General features: G+C 38.7%; 2 protein-coding genes across 2 annotated transcripts in view; one reads left to right on the top strand and one right to left on the bottom strand.

Moving 5' to 3' along the window:
* Positions 1 to 394: 394 nt before the first annotated feature.
* On the top strand, positions 395 to 4,500 carry mfsd4b (major facilitator superfamily domain containing 4B). The gene is made up of 4 exons (XM_056481238.1): positions 395 to 909; positions 1,881 to 2,049; positions 2,567 to 2,683; positions 2,757 to 4,500. The coding sequence occupies exons 1-4, from the start codon at positions 640 to 642 to the stop codon at positions 4,025 to 4,027; spliced, it is 1,827 nt and encodes a 608-aa protein (XP_056337213.1). The 5' UTR covers positions 395 to 639; the 3' UTR covers positions 4,028 to 4,500.
* Positions 4,501 to 5,469: 969 nt separating this feature from the next.
* Positions 5,470 to 25,746, bottom strand: part of rev3l (REV3 like, DNA directed polymerase zeta catalytic subunit) — a 53,940-nt gene continuing 33,663 nt past the window's right edge. The window contains exons 20-32 of the mRNA XM_056481236.1: positions 25,496 to 25,614; positions 25,300 to 25,412; positions 25,067 to 25,208; positions 22,432 to 22,676; positions 22,222 to 22,330; positions 18,512 to 18,718; positions 16,853 to 16,962; positions 16,357 to 16,471; positions 16,093 to 16,230; positions 13,280 to 13,470; positions 11,332 to 11,578; positions 8,658 to 8,876; positions 5,470 to 6,288 (exon numbers count right to left, since the gene is read on the bottom strand). Of these exons, the coding sequence (XP_056337211.1) occupies positions 6,145 to 6,288; positions 8,658 to 8,876; positions 11,332 to 11,578; positions 13,280 to 13,470; positions 16,093 to 16,230; positions 16,357 to 16,471; positions 16,853 to 16,962; positions 18,512 to 18,718; positions 22,222 to 22,330; positions 22,432 to 22,676; positions 25,067 to 25,208; positions 25,300 to 25,412; positions 25,496 to 25,614 (2,099 nt within the window). The 3' untranslated portion in view covers positions 5,470 to 6,144. The remainder of the gene's footprint in view (positions 6,289 to 8,657; positions 8,877 to 11,331; positions 11,579 to 13,279; positions 13,471 to 16,092; positions 16,231 to 16,356; positions 16,472 to 16,852; positions 16,963 to 18,511; positions 18,719 to 22,221; positions 22,331 to 22,431; positions 22,677 to 25,066; positions 25,209 to 25,299; positions 25,413 to 25,495; positions 25,615 to 25,746) is intronic.

The following is a 25,746-nucleotide window of genomic DNA, read 5'->3' as shown; positions in this document are numbered from 1 at the left end:
TCCACAAACATACACTATGGACAATTTAGCTCACCCAATTCACCTATACAGCATGTCTTTGGACTTGTGGGGGAAACCGGAGCTCCCAGAGGAAATCCACACGAACACGGGGAGAACGTGCAATAATATATCTCCTTAAATTAATTCAGGGCTAAATTCTGTCAAGATAACGGGAAGATCCTAGCCTCATATCCCATATCTTTTTTGTGCAGTATATCTGGATATTTCACGCCTAATCTTTAATGATGTTTCAACAAAAATATAGTTATTTGTATGCTATATAGTACATGCGATGTCAGACGCAGCCAGTAGTATGCAGTAGACGTATCTGTCTCTGATTGATGGCGGTGTGCAAAAAGTGTTTGATTCTGCGCATGCGCTCCTACATTATCCGGAAGTTTTGAACCTTTAGCTACATTAGTGCCTGGATTTTATAGTGCGTAAACACACAATGTTTCTGATTTACTGATGACCTATCGATGCCAAATGTGCGTTTATTTTAAGAATTTTGAATACAATGTGTTTATAGTCGAGAATAGGTAAAGTGTGGGTCATTTTAGGTCAGTCTTCAACCCACGAAACACTTTAATGCCGCGTTGACAGCTTTTTCGTCCACAACAGAGCAAGAGGCGTGCTGCAATGTCACTTGCTGAAGCAGCACCAAAGAAAAAACACGTTCGGTTCGCCAGGATGGAAGGGGACGTTGAGCATGACGACCAGGAAGAGAATACTCTTTTTGAAAAGCAGAAAGATGTTAAGGAAGGACTAAAAAGCGTTTTAAAGGGGGGTAAAGGGATTCTCAGCCAGGGGTCTGATCAGGTAGATGTAGTTAGACCCGGTCGAAGCAAAACTGGGACATGTTGGCGATGGCTGGTCAGTCTTGCGCTTTGCGCATCATTCCTCGGGCTGGTGGGTCTTCTGTTTCTTTGTTTGTGTAGGGAAAATAGAAACGGTCAAATGAATTAATATAAAACCTATGCTTTAAAAGTACCATGGTATGTTAAATTATGTCTGCATTGTCCAGTGATGTTATTAAAAATAGATAAATAGATGTTCGAATTTCTGTTTGTGTAACAATATCATCATGAGACAGGGTTATTTGCATAAGGCGATGTGCCAGACAGGTAGACGATGGTGTAACAAGACTGACAGGTTGTTCTGGGAAGGGTATAGTAAATTCAGAAGCAAATGCCTTATTATGGAGTGTATATCCGATTACTTTATAGTATTTGATGGGCCGGTAAAGCTTCTGAAGATATGATAACCTTGGATAAAAATATCACAGTATTGTGATTGCTGCTCTAAAATATATTCTTTTTAAATGTCTGGGTAAATAAAATTTTTTCCCATTTGAAAACAATATATTTTATTTTTTGAAATATTTTGAATATTTTGGAGCAGTAAACATGTCAGACCAAATAATTCTAATAAATCATTGACTTCTGCTGTCTTGATTAGTTTCAAAAACACAGATTTCCTTACAATTTAAAATGGCATAGCAGAAAAGTAAATAAAAACTCTTACACATACCTTAGAAACGGTATTACAGAAAATTTTGGCGGTTTTAAAACCTTGACTTTTCCAAACCGCGATATACCTTGAAAACGGTTATCATCCCCTGCATAATTTGATAACAAGTGTAGTTTAGTTATCTAGTTCTGCACATTCACGAACCACTAGGGGGGAAAATGCAAAGCACTTATAATTTTTCAATCAGAATCTGTTCATTCATAGAAAAATTGCATTGTAGATCTCATGTAAATACTAATATGTTAATATAAAGTTACGATTTGAAAAAAATCACTGTAAAATCTGTCCATTTGTATGTGTACTTGTTGAAATGTTCAAAGATCTTACATTTATGTATGGTATATTTATAGGGAATGGCCATCTCTGTATTGGGCCCTACTTTTGAAGACCTGGCCATCAATGTCAACAGGAACATCAGTAACTTATCCTATATATTTGTGGGTCGTGCATCTGGGTACATTGGAGGCTCGCTGTTAGGGGGGATCCTTTTTGACTTTGCGAATCCCCATCTTCTTTTGGGTAAGGCCCACAGAGAAAAATCACATTGTGTTAAATGAAGGCGCCATTGTAATGTTTAACTTTTGTAAATGATTTATTTATAAAACTGTGTCAGGGGATTATGAAGTTGGTCAAACAGTTAACAACATGACTCATAATGCAAAGGTTCTAGGTTTGAGGATGGTAAAGGTTTGCTTAGTTTTATCTCAAGTGAGCTACAGCGAAGATTTTAATGTGATGATTTATTAGTTTGGATTAACTTATTTCTTAAAATGATGCGAAAGTGAAAAGCACCAAAAAGATAAAAGAAGGTTACAATAATGTGAGCTAAGTTGCCCAAAAAAACATCTATTTCACTGGCACAGTATTTGTGATTTATTTAATGGTTTTTAAGAATCTAATAAGTAGAAATTACACTATTTTTGAGTACGTAGCAGTTTTCTTGCTCTTATTTTTGCATTCATGTATATGTTTATTGATTTTTGTAGATATGGTGTTATTAATTCTAGTGTTTCTCATGGTTGATTTATATTTGCAGGCTTCGCATTGTTAACCACAGCTTTTGGGATGTCTGGTACTCCCTTCTGTAAAAAGGCTTGGGTGCTCACTGTTTTGATGTCCAGTGTTGGGGTGTCAATGGGAGTTTTAGATACAGGTAAGATACATGCTAACAACAGCAGACATCCCTTAATAGGCGCTACGCTAACTGAGCTTCTGGTTGTCAACAGGCGGTAATGTTCTCATACTGAACACATGGGGAGAGCAGGCTGGGCCTCACATGCAGGCTTTGCATTTTAGTTTTGCTGCTGGAGCCTTTGCCTCACCAATCATAGCCAAGCTGCTCTTCGGTCACCGTTCCGACAATTCCTCCGCTAACACGCCTCTGATATCTGGCCACGCCTCCAAGACCGTTGATGCAGTCTTGCCGTTCTCCCATCCAAAGGCCGCCTCTGCCATCGATCTCCCATGGATGTGGGCCTACATTGTGATAGGTGCTTTCGTTTTATTGGTGTCACTTCTCTTTTTTTCCTTGTACTTCTGCATTTCCACAAACTCAAATAGGACAAAGACAGCCTCGGGAAAGCAGCTGTTCTCCAAACACCATAACAAACTCATAATCCTGCTGTCCATGTTCTTCTTTTTCTATGTTGGAAGCGAGGTGGCATATGGTTCCTTTATATTTACCTATGGAAAGAAATACGTTCATATGGAGGAATCTCAGGCAGCAGGACTGAATTCGCTGTTCTGGGGAGCATTTGCAGCTGGTCGGGGTCTGGCCATATTCTTTGCGGCCTGCCTACGTCCAGGCACCCTGATTCTGCTGAGTCTAGTGGGCACCACAGTTTCTTCACTCCTGCTTTGCCTTTTCAGCCAGAACTACCCTATGCTCTGGGCCTGCACTGCCCTGTACGGCATCTCCATGTCTACAACTTTTCCCAGTGGGATTTCATGGGTTGAGCAGTACACAACCGTGACAGGGCGCTCGGCTGCAATATTTGTGGTGGGTGCTGCTCTTGGAGAAATGGTTCTCCCAGCACTATTGGGCTTCTTACTGGGGCATGTGAAGAATCAGCCGTTGCTGATGTACCTGACGCTATGCACAGCCACCTTCACTTCTATTCTGTTCCCCGTCTTGTACAAACTTGCATCACCAGGAGGGAATGTCACCTTACGGAAAAGTTCAGGGAAATGCACCATCAAGGATGGAGACGACAGGGAGTACCGCCAAGCCCTGCTGGAAAATATGGAGGAAGAGGAGCAGGAGGAAAACGAAAGTGAGGCTGACCTGTGGAATGATGCAGACTTTGAGGTCATAGAAATGGATGATGCCAGCCTGTCGAGCTCTCCTAAAACCTCACTGCCAGCTGATGTTGCAGCCAGCGTGCCTGCCGTCCACCCGGTTGCTGCCCCACTGTCGGCACCTAACATGCTGTCCTTTTCCACAGACTCTCCTAGACGCAAACTCTTAATGTCCCTCAACAGAGAGAAGAAAGACTAATATAATGCTTTACGTTGAAGAAGTCTTGGCATTTAGCCAGGAACTGAAAATTGTCTGCCTTCACGCCACATCCGTGAGCTTAATCCTTCACACCAGATCCACCTGAAGCCTAATGCATTTTGTATTGAGCCAATCGTTCACATTATTCAGTTAATTCACTGCTTTCTAAATCCCAGTTGCATGCATTTCAATGAGTTATCTGGATGTGCTTGCAAATCAGCTGATTTGTTGGACAATTACTATGAAATTGGAATTTCGACCATCAATTGTTATTTACTTGACTCAAAGCTAACTAGCACAATACCAATACACTAGTCTTGAGGGCTGTGAAAGGATTAAGTTTTTGTGTGCTTGCGGTCAGATGGTACTAATAACACATCGAAGATGAAATCATTGCTCAAGTACTTTCTATTTTTGTGTTCTTAATTACATTAAATTTCCAATAAATGAATGCTTATTCATTTCTCAATTAACTTGTGTTGTTGTAACTGATGCTGAAGCTGCGGTCACATTGTACTTTCCTTCCCATAGACTTCCATTCATAAGCACGCGAATGCGTCAGACCGGAAACGTTAGTTAATGCATCAAGTTTCGCAGTTCACTGCGTTGCAAAGTTCAAAATCTTGGTGACCTCTGACCTGCGAAATCGCATCACTTGACTGCGTGAGACCAATCGAGGATCAAAACATGACCTCTCTGGACAGAAAATTTACATATGCACCATTCGCTCTCTTTTTTAAATGTCTAATCATCTTGTTTAATCCCGCCCATTTCCGCAGCGCCGTGCAACAGAATTTCGCACGCTCAAACTCTAGTGTGACTGCAGCTAGTCGTTAATGCATGCCACAATTCCAACAGAAAATGTGTTGTGTACTTGACATCTTAATTTTACTATATAAATTAGAAATATCGTTCATGTGCTGTAACACTTGATGACTTGTGATTGGAGACTGCAGAGACAAAAATTATGTAAGGCATAACTAGTTGAGGGTGGCGCAGTAGGTAGAGCTGTCGCCTCACAGCAAGAACGCCGCTGGCTCGAGCCTCGGCTGGGTCAGTTGGCATTCCTGTGTGGAGTTTGCATGTTTTCCTCATGTTCGCGTGGGTTTCCTCCAGGTGCTCCAGTTTCCACCACAAGTCCAAAGACATACGGTACAGGTGAATTGGGTATGCTAAATTGTCCATAGTTTATGAGTGTGAATGAGTGCGTATTGATGTTTCTCAGTGATAGGTTGCAGCTGGAAGGGCATCCCCACTGCATAAAAAATGTGCTGGATAAATTGGCAGTTCATTACGCTGTGGTGACCCCTGATTAATAAAGGGACTAAGCCGCAAAGAAAATGAATGAACTAGTTGACTGATTTATGAATGACAGTAGTGTACACACAAATATGAATGATAATAACAGCAACCATAGGGTCAATTCCAGCTGAAAGTAAGTATTTGTTATAAGCAATGAGTTTTATTTGATACAACTTTACATCACAATGTTCTTTAAAAACAAAGCACCTTAGTTTTTTTTTTGTTGTAATTTTACAAACACTGGTTCTGCAGCTCTGTAAAAAAATCCAGAGTTTTAGAAGGCATCAGAAAGGTATTTTAGGATCACAATCGTAAACACAGATAATATATACTCTTGCAATAAATTATCAAGCGTATTTTAAAAGTCTAAGCTAAATCTTGCACTGATTAGCTCGTGCTCGGACTTTTCCCCCTATGCAAAATGGACAAACATGACACCTCCCAGCAAATCTGTGAAATCCTGAAGCAGAGCCAGGAAACAAAACCCTCGTCCCCCCCTCAAATTTAGATCATTATATGCAAGGCCTATTTACAAGACTTCTCTAATACAGAGGAAGCATCACTGGAGTCAAACATTGCTGCTAAAGAATTGCAGCTAGAACTGAATACCCTTGATTTAGAAAGTGCTGCAGCACAAGCATTTTACAGAAGATGATGCCCTTTGACTTGTCAATTAGCAGAAATGTCAACAAACACTCAAAAGACAACTACACAGGAAATTAAACAGTGCATTAGAATCAGTTCAGCTTCCTCAGATGAACGGCACACAATGTTAAGCACCACGATAAAATGCAAGGGGGGTGTAGTTCGCTGAACTACAAGAACTGTTCAACCAGCTGCCGAAGGTATGGGCCTCGGGATAAATGCCTATTAACACGAGACAGTTTGTAGAGTACAGGGCAGTCCAATGAGACACATGGCACTTGACGCTCTGCACTGCCACTGCAGCTTCTACATATCTGTCGATCAAATCACAACATACACAAAAACAACAGATCACTTTCACATTTAAAGGTAAACATGCAGCAAGTGTCAGGCTGAAGGAAATGTCAATTCAAGTCAATACAAAGGGCATTTCTGTACAGATGGTGCAACATCTTTCTCAGCTGTATTGCCATTCCAGTTAGAGCAGGACACAAAAGCTTGAACAGCACTCTCATTTCATTAATTCAAGTAAAACCTAAAATATAAAGGTCAACAAAATGTTAAAAACTTAATATCTCAGGTATGCTTGTACCGTTGTAATATCTATAATCATTCTATTTTCTTTTAGTATTCTATGTTTGCATCTTCCTGGACTATTAATTAAGGAATACAATTTGTGCAACTGAAACAAGATAAGAGCGAAAAATTTGAACACTACAAAAATCCAAATGAATCATTTCATGATTATGCATCAAGTCTTAAACATACATATATACACATTATTTATATTTATACATACATATACACATACATACACATACATACACAAACACATACATACACGCACACAGAGTGCATTCGGAAAGTATTCATATCGCTTCACTTTTTCCACATTTGTTTATGTTACAGCCTTATTCCAAAATGGATAAAATGTATTTATTTCCTCAAAATTCTACAAAAAAAAAACTGAAAAAAAAAAAAAAAAAAAAAAATCACATGTACATCAGTATTCACAGCCTTTGCCGTGAAGCTCTAAATTTAGCTCAGGCACATTCTGTTCCCACTGATCATTCTTGAGATGTTTCAGCAGCTTTATTAGAGTTCACCTGTGATGAATTCAGTTGATTGGGCATGATTTGAAAAGGCATACACCTGTCTATATAAGGTCCCAGGGTTGACAGTGCATGATAAAGCACAAACCAAGCATGAAGACAAAAGAATTGTCTGTAGACCTCCGAGACAGGATTGTCTCGAGGCACAAGGCTGAGGAAGGTTGCAGAAAAATTTCTGCTGCTCTGAAAGTTCCAATGAGCACAGTGGCCTCCATCATCCGTAAGTGGAAGATGTTTGGAACCACCAGGACTCTTCCTAGAGCTGGCGGCCATCTAAGCTGAGTGATCAGGGGAGAAGGGTCTTAGTCAGGGAGGTGATTAATAACCCGATGGTCACTCTGTCTGAGTTCCAGCGTTTTTCTGTGAAGAGAGGAGAATCTTACAGAAGGACAACCATCTGTTCAGCAATCCACCAATCAGGCCTGTATGGTAGAGTGGCCAGACTGAAGCCACTCCCCGCCAAAAGGCATCTGAAGGACTCTCAGACCATCAAAAACTAAATTCTCTGGTCTGATGAAACTCAAATTGAACTCTTTGGGGTGAATGCCAGGCGTTACATTTGGAGAAAACCAGGCACCGCTCATCACCAGGCTAATACCATCCCTACAGTGAAACATGGTGGTGGCAGCATCATGCTGTGGGATGTTTTTCAGCAGCAGGAACTGGAAGACTAGTCAGGATAGAGGGAAAGATGAATGCAGCAATGTACATCCTGAATGAAAACCTGCTTCAGAGTGCTCTTGACCTCAGACTGGGATGACGGTTCATCTTCCAGCAGGACAATGACCCAAAGCACACCGCCAAAATATCAATGGATTGGCTTAACAACAACTCGGTGAATGTCCTTGAGTGGCCCAGCCAGAGCCCAGACCTAAATCCTATAGAACATCTCTGGAGAGATCTGAAAATGGCTGTACACGTCGCTTCCTATCAAACATGATAGAGCTTGAGAGGTAACTGCAAAGAGGAATGGGCAAAAATTCCCAAAGACAGGTGTGCCAAGCTTGTGGCATCATATTCAAAAAGACTTGAGGCTGTAATTGCTGCCAAAGGTGCATCAACAAAGTATTGAGCAAAGGCTGTGAATACTTCTGTACATGTGATTTTTCAGGTTTTAATATTTTTAATAAATTTGTAACAATTTCAGAAACTCTTTTTTCACATTGTCATTATGGGGTATTGTGTGTAGAATTTTGTGAAAATTAATTAATTTAATCCATTTAGGAATAAGGCTGTAACATAAAAAATGTGGAAAAAGTGAAGCGCTGTGAATACTTTTCAGATGCAGTGTATGTATAAAGTGTTAATGTAAAACTTGCTGTGAAAAAAATGCTGGTGTAAAAGAACCTTTATTTTAAGAACCACTCAAGAGACATTTAAAAGAATCAATAACAGTTTTTTTACAACTATTTAGTTTTAATGCAGGTGTATTTTAGTAGTAAGAAGTGGTCTCCATCAGATTAATTAATTACACACTTGCTCCCAGAAAGCTGTGTGAACCAGCTAACTGGAAAAGACCTGTCATATTCAAATGTGAACAAACCCTGGCCTACTAAAGCAACAAGACCTACCTTTAAAAGCTGGTCTTGCTGACTTTCCCAAAGCCGCAAGTCTTGGTGTAGGTGGACGGCAACACACTGTGGTTCAGCCCGGCAACGCACACACACTCCCAGTTGCGTCAGCTCATCACAAACCGGACAATGCAGTGTTGTAAAGTACTGAGAGATGGTGCCCTTTTTTGTGCCTTCTTCTCCCCTTCCACTGCCTGTAAAGCTCCAACCCCTCTGTACCTGTGCAATGAAAACAAACAAATGATGATTTTTTTAGCAAGTGTTTTTTTTTTCTTCTTTAAAAAGGTCAAACATGCAAATTATTGGATTCTAAAATATTTTCTCAGGGTGCAAACAACCTGGTTCTGCACTGAATAGACAGGTTCTCTACCAGTCTGACACAGTAATAGTAACGGCTCAAAAGTCACAAATCTGGCAGTCTTTTTTTTTAAATTGTGGCAAAGACAGGAGCAGAGAAGGATCAAGACCATACCAATAGCTGCATTTCCACTATCGCGCCTAAAGCAAGCGAGCCAGGGCCAGTCGCGTTTCCACTGTCACTATCGGGGCCTGATCGGGCCAAAACGGGGCTTCCTCGGGGCCGCCGAATACCTTGGGCCAAAGAGTTACCTTCGGGGCGGAGTTAAAGGAGAGGCGGACTTTGCCTGAGTCTGGTAAAGATGGCGTGCTGCCATTACACTAGTTTTCCAATCGCACACGAGTAGCTACATGCACCAAACAAACAAACAAACAAATAAATAAATAAGGGGGAAAAAAAACATATAGCTGGTCAGTTTAAGATAGGCTATTCCATAAAACACCTTATAGGCTAGGGGTCTTTTTGCTTATGATCGCCCTTATGGTTCCCTTATAAATGTATGGCTGTTGCATAAAATAATCAAGTTTTAATTTATAAGTGACTTTTCTTTGCTGCGTCCTTCTTGATGTTTCAATAACGCATAACAATCTTTACACTATTAAAGACACAGCAGCCAGTAAAGGTTGTCGTGAGTTTTGTCAAGTTTAAAAGTTATGTTTGTGCGTGATATGTGCGCGTTAGATGCCTGTATGTGTGTGAAAGACTTGCTGAAAAAGCGCTCGCTTGACAGCTCTGTTGATGCAGCGAGTGGTTTCTTTCTTTCTGTATTTATTTAGGAGATAATACACAATATGAATACAACAGAATGACATAAAACTAATTACGTGTCCACTTTTGTAGACTCATAGTGTCTTTTCTAGATAAAATAGCCTAAGCTACATAAGAATTACAAATATTGGATATAATAAAATCACATTAAATAAATAAACCAGTATAAAACAAACAAAAGTTATAACAATGTAGGCATATACAATACAAATAAATTAAACCGTGTAAAGCCATATTAGACTTTCATTTTACAAAGAAAAAAAAGATTTTAGATATTTTCTAAAAACAAACAACGGAGGAATTTTGAAATATTATTTATAAAGTATTTGGATACGATGATATTAATCAAATCGCGCAAACAGAGCATTTTTTGGGTGAGTGAAACCAGAACCCACCTTCTTTTCTGTCATCTCTGCGCAATGCTGCTTTACAAACCGATTGTGAAAAACTGCAAGTAAAAAATGTGTTTTATGTCCTCAAACAAGTGTTTATGGTTTTATATGACATGGTAAAGTTTAAAAATGAAATTTTAAATGTAGAGCTTTATTAGCTGCCGAGTGCAACAAAATATAGGCTAGAGCCTATATTTTATTACTTGCTCTTATGTCCTGAGACACTTAACACTTTCCTGTACTTAAGATAACCGAATAATACAAAACATCCTCAGGTAATTCCCCTTTATTTAAGAGAATAATTTATTATGTGTCAAATAGCCTAGGGAAAAATTAAGGTTTTAGGTCTCTCCGGAGCATTTGGGCTGAATGTTTGACGGCGTCTATCAAAACGAGGATGTCATAAAATACATTTCAAACCGAGTTATTACTGGAGAATTTCTGTGGTTTTTACATTATGGATAGGTGGGCTCACTGCGCTGGGTCATCCCTCCGTTAGTAGTGAGACCACTTGATGCACGATGCTAACAGTCGGTTGGCGAGTAGCCTAAACGAATATAATGAATGAAAATACACAGACCTGTGCATATAGACATATAATGTAATGCTGTGTAGTAGCGTGTCATTTGTTTGTTTCGGTTGTCTTCATTATAATCGTGTCCTGATTGGCTTCCCTTAGTGGGGTAAGAAAACAGGCTATAGGTTGTGGAAATAGATCCTCACACAGGCACAGAACACACGTTCACATTTCAGGCTGCTGCAGTCCGTTTGATGTGTTCATGTGCAGCTTTTTGGTCCAGACAAAACCAGACGTGATTGACGAAATCCAACAACATAGTTGGTTTTCATTGGAGTTAGTTGTTTGGCATCAGGTTGGTGTGTCGTGGTGTTAAATGTGTTGTCACATGCACATTAACCCAGCTCAGCCAGACTCCCAAGTCGTCAATCTTCATACGCAGAGCTGCTTTGAAGTTACAACAATTGTTGTGCAGACCGCTAGCCGAAGTGATGTCAGGCTCACCCACAGCACACTTCCACCAAGACCGCAATGATGTCCCTTTCACCGTGCACACCCAAGCAAACTTGAGGTCATGTCAAGTATAAATGAGCCTTTACAATTGACATTACCTAAAGGACAAACAGATAAAGTACTAACCCTCGGCAACTCGTGGTACCAGCTGAACACATCGACTCCAATCAGGTTGAAAATTCGTGCGAGTGGTGGCAAGATCTGCTTGGTGATGTAATAGGTGGCATTGAGGCGAAGACTGGAGTCCTGTAGTACCTCAGAAGGACGACGAACTAGCTGTATAAGTGGTACTCCTGGAATCCCATACACAATAACATATGGCACACGTTCACCCACACGTGGCTCTAAACGTCGATCAAACGCCATCATACGCCTAAAGGATAAACACAAAAAGTCATCAAATCACGTAAAAGATAATTAGCTTTTTTATTGGACATTTTTTAAACACATCACTTCATAACTATAGCTACCGCTTTTCGACTAAAATAAATTTATTTTTGATGTCTTGGTCACACTATTCAGGGCACCAGAACAAATTGTCTCGCGGTCCGCCAATTGATTAGCCCTGCTCTGTGGTTTTGCTACATGTGGAAAGCGTCACATAACCTTCCTGTGTTTGTCGCAAATTACTTGACATCACCCGGACAGAGGAGATTGGCAAGAAATAAAAGAAATATATTTATGCTCTTTAGACACTTTTAAACACTTTAGACAATGCTTAAACAAAAATTTAATGGCTCATTTCCACTGACTGGTACGGTACGGTACGGGTCACCTTTATCAGGCTTGCGTTTCCACTAACAAGGGTACCCTTTTGGTGGGCGTGGTGTATGACAGAAAGTTTCAGTCGACGTCATTCTCACTCGAGGAAATGTCTACAATAAAGCTGTACGGGTCCCTTACATATCATATGAGAAGCACAATAATGTGCTCCTTTTTTTCCGGCTTCTCCTTTGTTTTTTCCGCGCTTCACTCTCGCGTTTGTCAGTGTCTGACAGGATCGGGTTTCAAAAGCACGTCAATAATTAAGTGCACGTTATTATCATCAGCTCAAAAAGTTTGTTATTTCAGATATAATGTTAGACGCGCGCAAGCAAGAAAGCGAAACCGCTCGCGCCTCAGACTGGCTTGTAAAAACCTACGGGGCACAGGGTAAATCTGCTCTTCTTCTTGGATTTGTGGCTGTTCATCAAGACGACGACAAGGTTGCCCAGATCGACCATGGCTCGTTATTATATGTATTTATAATTCCGCTATAATCTCTCGGCTGTGTATTTCAAACATGGCGGGTTTTTTGTTTTCATTCTGGCTTGTTGCGTAAGCGAATGATGTATCTCTGTAAACCAATAGCGTTCAGCTGCGCGTGTGGCTCCGCCATTTGGTACCCTTTCTCGTGTTTGGTACCCTTTCGAAAGGGTGCCGAAAAAGTGGTGCGGTACGGTTCGGTACGCTTTTTGACAGTGGAAAAAAGCGTACCAAACCGCACCGTACCGTACCACTTAGTGGAAACGGGCCATAAGACCTTTAAGAAAACGGGATTATGGACCGGGGGGGCCAAGTTGGAGCACTCACTCTGGTCCCCCGGGCTCTGCGCTGGTTGGGGAAATTCTAAATTGAACCAAAAACAATCCATTACAATTGGCTTAAGATTGGCAAGCTAAATTCGGGACATTGCGACCTGCAGAACCTGGGTTACAAAAAAGAAAAAGAAAACGGGATTAGGACTTTTTAATACCTTTTAAGGGCCTTTATTTTCTCTTAATTGATTTATCAACTTTTAATACTTTTTAAGACCCCGCGGACACCCCGTCAATATAACGATTTAAGCGAAATTAAAATTTTGTCTTGCTGGTAATAGTAATTGTAAAAAATTATACTTAGGAACCCTGCTTCTGAAGTAGAGAAAATGATATGATTTATATGGATGCACACTGTCCTACATTCTTTGGGACATTGGCTAAATGATGGTACTATTACTGGTTTTCAGTGACTGGTGGCATCCACATATGTGACTCTAAATGTGGCCAAATCCTGTGTACTTACCCCCCCCACATACACTCATACATTCACTCACCTTGTGAGTTCCAGGGCAGGGACACAAGACCCTGGTCTGTATGATCCACTGCCTCTGTACTCTTTGGCAAAGGTGAGATCCTGCATACTGGCTTTGCCCTCTAGCACCTTCACGCACTGACGCTGCACATACTGCTTCACCTGGCTAACGTCACGTGACTCAAAAAGTAGCTTCAGAGATCGCTCCATAATCTAAACAATAAACAAATAAAATAATTATAAGAAGAAGACAGTAAGAAGTAATCCTCAACAACCCCATACATTTACAACACCAATTATGAAGCATTTACAAGACTCATTAAAATGGTGTGTACTCCATCTGTATGAGCATACATGTCAACACATTAGAATATCAACACAGACTATGGTGTTCATTCAAAGTCATCATACGACTAATTGAAACATGCATAAATAGGTTTAACCAAGAAAGTTACGTTTCCAATATTCTTGAATATATCTGCCTTTACATTTAACGGAGAGAAAAATGGTTAGTAACAAGTCAAAGGTGAGTAAATACTTTTGCAACTTCAAAATAATTTAAAAGCCTCACATTTGTGTTACTATGGATTTGTATTACTATGAATTGTGCTATAAACCAACTGACCTGTTGAAAATTGGACAGTTTAATTATACTGTTCAAATTATTTAGGTGCAGGTTTTTCTATGTTGAACACATAGAAATGTGGACACCATTTTCAGTTGGTAAATGTGTTTTCTCCTGTTTTGGGGCTGTTTTAAGTTGTTCCTCCTAATATTCAGACTTATTTCTGTGTGCTGTTCTGGCCTGGTTGCCTATTGCAGTTTTTTAGATTCCTCTTTAATCAGAATCAAAATAACAAATGCATTTCAAATTTGAGTGTGGTTTGCTGGCCGAGATAGGAATGAGGACCCCCGCAATCTTTTTTTATTGTTAATAATCACGAGAAGAAAATGTAACAGTGCTTTAGCACAATATTTTGCCTTACCATACAAACAAGATACTTAAAATGCCATGTTAGATTGAAGTTGAATACTTATGAGATGGCCAAATATAAATCTTATAACTCAAAACTTCTTCATTACATATTGATATAACTTTTTAATGTGACATTTAGCTGATATATAGTATATTGTACGTAAGTGTCTTTTTGAATATATACAGTCGAAGTCAGAATTATTAGCCCCACTTTGATTTTTTTTTTTTTTTTTTCAAATTATTCCCAAATGATGTTTAACAGAGCGAGGAAATTTTCACAGTATGTCTGATAATATTTTTTATTCTGGAGAAAGTCTTATTTCTTTTATTTCAGCAAGAATAAAAGCAGTTTTTAATTTTTTAAAATCCATTAACCCCTTTAGGCTATATATTTTTCCCTAGTCTACAGAACAAACCCATAGTTATACAATAATTGCCTAATTACCCTAACCTGCCTAGTTAACCTAATGAACCTAGTTAAGTCTTTAAATGTCACTTTAAGCTGTATAGAAGTGTCTTGAAGAATATCTAGTCAAATATTATTTACTGTCATCATGACAAAGATAAAAGAAATCAGTTATTAGAAATGAGTTATTAAAACTATTATGTTTTCTCAGTTAAACAGAAATTGGGGGAAAAAATAAACGGGGGCAAATAATTCAGGGGAGCTAATAATTCTGACTTCAACTTTATATTCTGTAGAAAATTTGATATTAGGTGTCATGGTGGCGCAGTGGATAGCACGATCAAGAGGTCACAGCAAGAAGTTTGCTGGTTCGAGTCCCGGCTGTGTCAGCTGGAATTTCTGCTCTGGTTTCCCCCACAGTCCAAAGACATACGAATTGAATAAGCTAAACTGGCCGAAGAGTATGTGAGTGAAAGAGTGTGTATGGGTGTTTCCCAGTGTTGGGTTGTGGTTGGAACGGCATCGCCACATAAAAATGTGCTGGATAAGTTGGCGGTTCATTTCGCTGTGGTGACCCCTGATTAATAAAGGGACTAAGCTGAAAAGAAAATGAATGAATGATGAAATTTGATAACCAGTATAAAATTTGAGTACATTTACAGTTGAAGTCAGAATTGTTAGCCCCCCTTTTTAAATTTTTTTTCTTTTTTAAATATTTCCCAAATGATGTTTAACAGAGCAAGGAAATTTTCACAGTATGTCTGATAATATTTTTTCTTCTGGAGAAAGTCTTATTTGTTTTATTTCAGCTAGAATAAAAGCAGTTTTTTATTTTTTTTAAACACCATTTTAAGGTCAAAATTATTAGCCCCTTTAAGCTATATATTTTTTCGATAGTCTCCAGAACAAACCATCATTATACAATAACTTGCCTAATTACCCTAACTTGCCTAGTTCACCTAATTAACCTAGTTAAGCCTGTAAATGTCACTTTAAGCTGTATAGAAGTGTCTTGTAAAATATCTAGTCAAATATTATTTACTGTCATCATGGCAAAGATAATATAAATCAGTTATTAGAAATGAGTTATTAAAACTATTATGTTTAGAAATGTGCTGAAAAAATCCTCTCTCCGTTAAACAGAAATTGGGGGAAAAAATAAACAGGGGGCTAATAATTCAGAAGGGCTAATAATTCTGACTTCAACTGTGTATTCTTTTGTTTTTTAACATATTTTTGCAAGTACAAAAATTTTCTACAGGATATTTAAGGTCCTAGATCCTGTGCATGTTCCCCTTACAAAAACTGGCCAACAAATACCAACATCTGTAGCTAGCTGCTGAATCACAACCTGAACTCATTAACCTGGATTTACATTACTACATCAAACAAAAAAGTGGCATCATGATTAGTGTTAACACGAGAAGAAGAGAAATTCTGGAATGGTGGTTACCTTCGCAACAGCAGGGCAGCCATCACGACGTACAGTTTCAATGCCTTTAGCGTCAAAGACTGGGTTTTCCTGATCCACACTTTCATACATGTATCCAACATAACGCTTCTTAGTCTGTAAAATGCATGGAAGGTAAACCTGGCCAAACACAAGAATGCATACAGATGAAAGTTGAATACACAATCATGATTCAGGACATTCAATAAAGCTCGCACACCTTTTCAAATAATAGATAACATATATATTTTAAAAATCTTTACAAACCTTTTCAAACTTCAGTTTGATGGGTTTAGGGTTGGTGGCAGTGACCGCCTCTGCAATTTCATTACCAATCTTAAATGCCTGTTCCTTGGTTGCTCCTTTCAACAACACAAACATACTGAGAGAGAGAGAGAGAGAGAGAGAGAGAGAGAGACTGGAATCAGATATAGTGTAACAGTGTACATTTCAATTACAAGTATTTTTGACTTGACATTCTTGTACATTCAGGCATTGCAGGGACTTCTAATCAGAATGCTGCAAAAAGATTCAACTGGATTTTAAATGGTTCACCACAACAGTTCAATCTCAATCAAATCTCAGGAGGAAGTGTCTGCGTCACATTGTGATTGGCTGATTAACTCTATACTACATACTTGTGTATGAAAAGGGCTTGCATGAGACTGCAATGGGACGGAATTAGAAATTTCAAGAAATGGATTCACTACAAAACTAAACTGCAGCCACTTGATCACATTTCCATTGAAATATTTGTCCTCACCTGTCTGTATCTCCATAGACAACATGTGCCCCCCACTTCTTTGTGTCATTCACCATCTTTATGGCTCTCTCCAATGTCTCTCGAGCTTTGTGCACAATGCTGTCACCCACCTGAAATGTGAGGAGGGAGCTATTACACTCAGTTCAGATGTACACTAAGCATGGGACGATAACCGTTTTCAAGGTATACCGCGGTTTGGAAACAACAAGGTTTTAAAACCGACAGAATTTTCTGCAATAACGTTCCTTAGGTATGTGGAAGATTTTTATTAACGTTTTTTTTTTGTTTAGTTTTTTTGGACAACAGTAACTTTAGCAGAAAAGATAGCCAAAGATGCCATTTTAAATTGTAAAGAAAATCTGTTTTTGAACAAATGAAGACAGCAGAAGTCAATAATTAATTTAGCTTGACTTGTTTACTATTCCAAAATATTTTGAATATTTCTTAAAATAAAATATATTGTGTTTAAAAGGGGAAAAAGTTTTTGTTTTTTTACCCAGACACTTAAAAATAATATTTTTTAGAGCGGAAATCACAATACCGTATTACAGTGAAACCATGATATTTTTAACCAAGGTTATCATACACAAAGAGAGAAGTGCTTACAGTTTATTTTTATTTATGTTCCAGAGAACTATAAAAATATATATAGCTAGCATTTGACAACAGCTTAGAGAATCTCAATCAGTTCAGTGCTGGATTCAGCTAAAACTCTAACAGACAAAGCTGTGGATTATGAGGCACGACCTGTAAGCCGGGCTTAATTTGTGCCGGAATACGCCGGATCCAGCACCTCTGAAATCTGATCCGGCACCTAATTTTACTGATCCCCCACCTCAACCGCCCTCCTCCCCTGTCCGCTGTTCATTTTTACTTTTCGTAACCCGAATCTGTTCCGGGACCTCGCAATTCACAAATTAAGCACTGCCTGTAAGTATAATTATTTGTTAAAATTGATCAACTACAGGAAAGGTTTCAAGCGTTAACAATATGTTGTAGTGAAGACATAAACAAGGATGTAAACAATGGAAATGCTGTTTGGCACCGCTAACAATTTAGCTACAAATTCATATTTATCCATCAAAACACTGTAAACACTCACAATCTTCACCAGCACTGCAGTGTCTCTCTATGCGGACGCTTTCCCTGCATTCTACATCTCAAATAACGAACTCGCAAAAGATATGAGAACGTTTTATATTACTCACACATCATTATTCTGAATATGTGTGAAAGACACTTGTCAGATTTTATTTTAGAGAGCAGGCGTGAGGTTCAGTTATGTCCTCTGTGTCATTATCGGTCTGATTCAGGCAAAACTGATACGGCTAACAGCTACTCTAACTGACAGTATTTAGTGCTTGTAGGGGCATGACGCTTTTCCTGGTGATGTGAAGCTGATCCGCAAATCACAGCACATTATGTTAGCTGACCAATCAGAGCCTCTTGAGGGTGGGCCTTTCGGAGGAACTAGGAAATACGAGTTGTTTTCATGTTAGGCAAGTAACTGTATATAATCAAAGTAATATGTATATAAAAAATAACTTGATTTTCTACAAATGAAGCATGAGCACACATTGCTTTGCATCTTATGAACACGAATAAAGCCTTAAAAATACACTCTGAACCACCCCTTTAAAATATAGTTATAGTAAATACCTCAACACAGGGCATCCGTCCTGAGAAGTTGGCAGAAGTATAACCAAAAGTGACATTAGCAATAAGCTTGAGTCCAAGCTGCCTGGCATCTAGCAGCCGTAAAAGAGCTTTGTCATTCCTGTACGCCTTCATGGACTGCTTCACCATAATCCTTGTCTTCAAAATCTCCTCCAGCATTCTAGGAAGAACACCTCGGCGCACTGAGGACTGAGAACACACAAAGAGAGTAAAACGTCAGGCTGATGATGGTTCTGACTGGATGAAATTAGTTTAGAACAGGTTATCATAATGAGGCAAGAAGACTTTGAGAGGGGCCACAAGATAATTTTTTTAAAAGATGATTAAATAGGTTATGGGCGATGCGGTGGCGCAGTAGGTAGTGCTGTCGCCTCATAGCAAGAAGGCATTGTTAAGCAATGTCCATCTGCAAAAGCTTGATATAGTGCTCAGCATATACAAGTACACCGCTCACAAATCTCTCTTTTAAATTCATATTTTTAATAGGAAGCTATACAATATTATATTTGTGCGTATACATTAGATTAGTCAGTACTGAAGCCAAATCTGGAGCTCATCGAACAAAAGGACTTACGATAACGGTCCAAAAACTAGTACACACAAATGTATTTTATAGAAAAATATTAAATACACATTTTAAAAAAAGAGGAAAAATCAAGAGAAACAAAAAGTTGAAAAATGTAGTTAAAATTTTGTAGGTTGTAATTTGTTTTTAACAATATTTAGCTTGAATTTAATTGTATTATCTTTCAATTTCTCAATATGTTTGGTGACTAAAATATTATTTTCGTAAATATATCTGTTTAATAAATCTGTTTTGTTTAAATACACCGAAACACATTGCCTCCTTTCACTAAGAAATGGATCAAAATATTCATTTTCAAAATGGGCTGTACTCAATTATGCCGTGCACTGTATGTGCACTTATACAGAATGCACAAAAAATATTTGAAATGGTATAAAATATGTTTGCAAAACTCTCTTGTGCATTAATCCAGCATTTAATAATTTCTGAATCACTCTGAGACACTGAAATAGGTTAATGACAAAAGCTTTAAACATAAGAATGAAGAATATTTTAAACATGAAAAACATTTACTTGAAATCAAAATAATATTTCAGGTCCTTTTATATATATATATATATATATATATATATATATATATATATATATATATATATATATATATATATTTATTGCCCAAATACAGGATGATGATCCCGTGAGGTTAAATGGGTCATAATTTCAATTTATTCCAGGGAATAAAAATGAAACGACCTTTCTAGCGTGCTTTGTGGGAGCATGTACTTTCTAGCCAGCACGCTGTCATTGCTTTTGGGCGTGTGGGCAGCTTTCGTCATTGTTGTTAATAATGGCAGACACAAAAAGAGCCGGCTTGATGCGTGCTCTGCCAGGAGAATTCTATGGATTACCTAGCGAGACAACATTTGTTTCCAAAAATAGTTGGAAAGTTCACCTTCCAAGCTTTATGCAGGTATGTCTCTCTCTCATGTATTAATATGTTCAAGCAGCACGTGGACTCGTAGGCATGGTTGCATTAAAATTAATGTAGAGAAACTAGACAGTGTTGGTTTTATTCTTTCTAATTTATCAAACAATGTTTGCTTTCAACATGCACTCTCTGCATTTTAAAGTAGACACTTCAAGCTTTCTATAGATGTGTCTCATGCCTGTGTGTTTTGTTTTCGCGGAGTTTCAGTGCATTTTACTGACGCGTTTCTAAAAACAGTTCGCTTACATTGTTTTCCTTATTTTGCAAAAGCACACACTTTTAGTTTAGTAAAAAAGTAGACACCTAACAGATTCAATTGATGTATTGATCTTATCTGCACGATCAAAACTGAAAGTGTAATTTAAGTTATTTTCGGTGTTATCAGGAGAGACGCCTCAAAACGCATATACGTGGTCTTCGACCCCTGGGGGTTAACTGAGTCTAACGATTAGAGTCTCAGGTACATTTAAAGTAGAATAAATTTAGATCATCCAGTTCTCTAAAAACAACCAATTCGAAGGAATGGTGCAAAAACTACACATCTCTCTGGATTGTTTGCCAGAAGCTATGTATTATTATCTTTAACACAACATTAGTAACTAAGGCTCTGTTTCTTGCACAGACTTGCAGTCTTCTTGCACAGAATACACACTATGTATACATAGAAGCCACAGTATTACTTTTCCTTTGCATGATGTTTTGTTGTTCTCATTTTTAGTGTTGCATGATATACCGATACTAAAAAGGTATCGCAGTACCCTGGCTCTCAAAACGATACGATTCTGCATTTTTTTTAGTACTGGTACTTGAGTGACAGCTGTAGTTGCCAGTGCTCGTCAATAGGGGCAGCGAGCTTCTTCTACAGCACACTGTGTGTGTGTTGAGCTGTAGATCTGAGGGGTTGTCCTCTCACACACACTCTCTCTCTCTCCAGTTACAAAACAATGCAGTAAACTTCCACAGCTCAGCTAGTGGACAGAGCTGATTCACGAAGTGAAATATAGAATTATTTTGTATGTGTTGCAGACAGTCCGGGCGAACCCACGAATGAGCCCACTGTGACAGCCTCTGTGGCGGTCACGTGCCCTAAACTGTGCCCTGCTTGAAGCTTGGAGGAAGAATGTAAAATAAACTTAGTCTCTGTGTGTACAGATAGAGTATCAGTCTCACCACCAAACTTTACCAGAGTCGAGCGTGGTGACCTGACGGCGGAGTATTGTGCTGCGAAGCCGAAAGCAAAAATCAGTCTTGAGAATGACGGTCTGCTCTGCTGCACGATTGGGTGAACTCCGATACGACACAATTGAACCGAATCATGGAAATGATTCATGAGGATCTAATTTCGGGAGGATCACGTGCTTATGATTGCGTGCGGCTGGTCCCGCATTATCCAATTTATGATTCACCAATCAGACGATTCCTAAGCCACTATAAATACCCTGAGTTCCATATAACAGCCATCTTCGTTTTGAAGAATCCCCCCTTCCACCCCTTCTCCTCCTCCTTTTCTAGATGGGTGGCACGGTGGCCCAGTGGTTAACACTGTTGCCTCACAGCAAAAACGTCACTGGTTCTAGTCCTTACCAAGCCAGCCGACATTTCTGTGCCGAATTTACACATTCTCCCCGTGCTCATGTGGGTTTCCCCCGGGTTCCCTTCCACAGTCCAAAAAAAAAACATGCAACTTAAGTTAATTGACTAATCCAAATTAGCCCCATAGGCATGCTCCTAGTAAGTAGTTATCTCTTAAGAGCGATCACTATCTGTTCATTAGCTACTACAGCAGGGGAGTTCTCAAGATCTATCTGAGCTCAAACTCCCTTCTCGCCTTGCAAACAGGAGGGAGCCCCGGGCTCGAGGATCTTATGAGGGCTATTAGTATTTATTTCTTTATTTGTTTTACTTTTTAAAAATAGTTCAACTCTGTTTCAGCTGACAGACGGAGTGTTTATTAATGAATAATATATTGAAAGAAAAAAAAATGATGGTGTAGTATCAATTTAGTAACGATATTGTTATATTTAATTTAGGTATCGTATCAAAGTCAAAATGTTTGTATCGTGCAAAACTCATTTTAAAACCTCTTATCATTCACTTTTGAAAAAAAAAAACGAACTAAATTGAGGTTCTGCTGAAAAAAATGTTTGGGTGAACCATTCTTTTAACAAAGGTACAAACCTTAACAAATGCGACACCGTTGGGAGAAATAGTGATGTCATTTCTGAGCTGATACAGAAGGTCAGGAGGGACTCTGAGAGATGCACAACCAAACTTGAACTCATCGTATCTGAGAAATATTAAGAGAGAGTGGAACAGATAAAAATAAACATTGAGGAACCACACAACAGGTTGATAGTAGTTTCACACTAAATCCAGAAGCATGCTTACGTTCCAAGATTCTCGATGTGGCCAAGGCATGTGGAGAAACAGTAATTGTAGGCAATGACGATGGATGGATAAAGCGACTGGAAATCCAACACAATGACTGAGTTGCTATAGAAACGCGACTCTGGCTCCATGACAAGTGGAATGCACTGTGCAGCTCTTTGCTGGGCACGCTGTTGAGTACTTGGGGTCACTGGGATGTAATTCATTGGCTTTGCAATCCTTAACATCATTGATTCCACACGGTACTGCAAAAGAAGAACAATCAACAAAATAAATGAATAAACAAATGAATAATATATTACATATAAAGAGCGGTGTGGAAAAGTGTTTGTCCTGATTCCTTTCTTTCATGTCTGTCACTTCACTGTTTCTGATCATCAAACACATTTAAACATCAGTTAAAGATGACACCAGTAAACATATCATGCAGTTTTGGAGGTAAGGTTTTTTTATTAAGGGAAAACAAACCGTTAAAGGGGTGGTCCACTACAATATCATATTCTAAACTTTAGATGACGTTTAATGTAGCTGTGTGAACATAAACAACATCTCTGAATGTAAGACGCTTGAAGTTCAATGGGAAAACTGAAAATGTTTGGTGGACATCGGTCTCAATAACTTTTCACGAGATGATCCCAAGGTTTCCATACTGGACCAGGCCGTATCCTGAGCAGCTACTGAGGTGGTCATGGAGGAGTGGAGAACATGAGACTGATTCCTGTGACGCTCCAGAGACAGACGAGTCTTCGCTGAGGCCAGCTTCCAGCCTCTGCCGCTGAGACTGCAGCTCTGCACAAGACGTTTGGCCAGCGGAGAAATTAAAATGGTCGTGCCCAGCTGAGTCTGGTTTCTCTCAAGGTTTTTTTCTTCACTTCCGCCATTGTGAAGTTTTTTTTCCCTCTCCGCTGTCTCCACTGGCTTGCATGGTTCAGGATCTATAGAGCTGCGCATCGTTGGATTTGCTCTTCAAGTGTTTGGACTCTCAGTAGTGATTATTAAACCACACTGAACTGAGCTAAACTGAACTGAACTTAAACACTACAAATAATAATATAATATAATATAATATAATATAATATAATATAATATAATATAATATAATATAATATAATATAATATAATATAATATAATATAATATAATATAATATAGGGGCAACACAGTGGCGCAGTAGGTAGTGCTGTCGCCATACAGCAAGAAGGTCGCTGGTTCGAGCCTCGGCTGGGTCAGTTGGCGTTTCTGTGTGGAGTTTGCATGTTCTCCCTCTGTTTGTGTGGGTTTCCTCCAGGTGCTCCGGTTTCCCCCACAATCCAAAGACATGTGGTACAGGTGAATTGGGTAGGCTACATTGTCCATAGTGTATGTGCAAATGAGTGTGCGGAATGAACCGCCAACTTATCCAGCATATGTTTTACGCAGCGATGGGTTGCGGCTGGAAGGGCATCCGCTGCGTAAAACATATGCTGGATAAGTTGGCGGTTCATTCCGTTGTGGCAACCCCAGATTAATAAATAAATAATATAATATAATATAATATAATATCATTTTAATAAGATAAAATGGTTCTATAATTATTAGCCACATTTATTTTACCAAACGTTATTATTTTTTCACAATTCCCTACCACATTTGTCCCTTTCCAACTGGATGTGAGACACATTTCAACATAACCATGCGCAAATTATCATCATGAACTCAAGTTAATTATTTCAAATATAGATGTGCGGCAAGCACACGCCAATAGAGAATGCAAAACCACTCTGGCTTTCCACATGCTTTTAGATGGCCTTGTAAAGAACAATAGCGACACAGTGGCGCAGTAGGTAGTGCTGTTTTCAAGACACTTCTATACAGCTTAAAGTGACATTTAAAGGCTTAACTAACTTAATTACGTTAACTACGCAGGTTAGGGTAATTAGGCAAGTTATTGTACAAGGATGGATATAAATAAATAGCTTATAATTTTGACCTCAAAATGGCTTATAAAAAATGTAAAACTGCTTCAATTCTAGCTGAAATAAAACAAATAAGACTTTCTCCAGAAGAAAAAATATTATTAGACATACTGTGAAAATTTCCTTGCTCTGCTAAACATCATTTGGGAAATAATTAAAAAAGAAAGAAAAATGTAAAGGGGGCTAATAATCCTGACTTCAACTGTATATCAAATGTCGTAAAAATGTTGACCATATCGAGAGATATTTTTTCTGAACTGGTCTGCCCTAGTGACAACAAAAGAAATTTCATTTATATCAGAGTTAGCCAACTGTAATTGTATAAAAGGTTTGAGTGAAGGATGTTGAAGTTCATCGGACATTTTCTTTAGAAATGTTCTATTTAATATTTTAGAAAACAGGATGGGGCAAGAAAAAAAATCCCCATGCTCTCCTCTTCTGTGGTAAAAAAAATATATAAGACGAGTACTTCCACTGTGGTCAGAATTAAGTCTCATTATAATCATTATATAGTATTATATAATACAATTTGAATCAGGCTATTTTATTTACATTAACTTGATTTCTAACTTTCATGAGGGTGTTTTAAACGAGACATTTTAAATCACTTTGATAATACATCTACCTAAGAGACATCTAAAAGCATCTGAGTATTAGGAGATGTTTCAGATGGATACTTGCCTGTGAGCCCCTGGTTAGCACATGGTAGAACTGGATTCCAAATACGCGTGCCAGCTCACTTGTCCTGCCAATTATATCCTGCTGCTGGAGTAATTGAACTGTGCCACACACACGACTCACGTAATGATCCATCACTTTCCACCTGATCAAAACACCAAGAAAATTGCAATTGGTGCACTATTATTGGTATAACTATTATTTGGCATATGACTGGATGTAAGATCATTTCTCACCTGTGCAGATGTGTGTCAAACCAATCAGAAAGTGTGCGATGACTGTAAAGAGGATAGCGCTGATGTAAGAGGTGGAAAGCCACATTCTCAAAAGTGTAGTTATTCAAAGCAGCCTGAAAACACATGAAGCACTTGATTAAAGTATACTCATGGCTAAAATGTTAGCTCCAACATTTAGTATGAATATCAGGAGCACCTCAGTCTTCATTATTCTCCAGATGTTGAGAACAATGCGCCCAGTAATATGGATTTCCGTCATAGTGTCTGCTCCATATTCATCTTTCTCTGGTATGAAATGGTTCTGTTGTGAATCTCCTGTAAAGCATTACCACATATAACATGAACAAACTGAATTCTGAACACTCATTTTAGAATTTCTTCAAAGCAGACAACTGATCCACTTAATTATACTTGCACTCTCACTCTCTGTCAAACTGATTTCTTTTT

The sequence above is a fragment of the Danio aesculapii genome, chromosome 20, assembly GCF_903798145.1.
Source record: "Danio aesculapii chromosome 20, fDanAes4.1, whole genome shotgun sequence".
Lineage (NCBI taxonomy): Eukaryota > Metazoa > Chordata > Actinopteri > Cypriniformes > Danionidae > Danio > Danio aesculapii.
Note: the sequence above shows the minus strand (reverse complement) of the source record. Positions and strands in the feature narration are given on the sequence as shown.

Excerpts from the sequence above, each read along its gene's own strand:
- mfsd4b (XM_056481238.1), top strand. The coding sequence starts at position 640 with ATGTCACTTGCTGAAGCAGCACCAAAGAAAAAACACGTTCGGTTCGCC. Across the intron at positions 910-1,880 it reads GCGCATCATTCCTCGGGCTG|GGAATGGCCATCTCTGTATT; the intron begins GTGGGTCTTCTG and ends GTATATTTATAG. Across the intron at positions 2,684-2,756 it reads AATGGGAGTTTTAGATACAG|GCGGTAATGTTCTCATACTG; the intron begins GTAAGATACATG and ends GGTTGTCAACAG.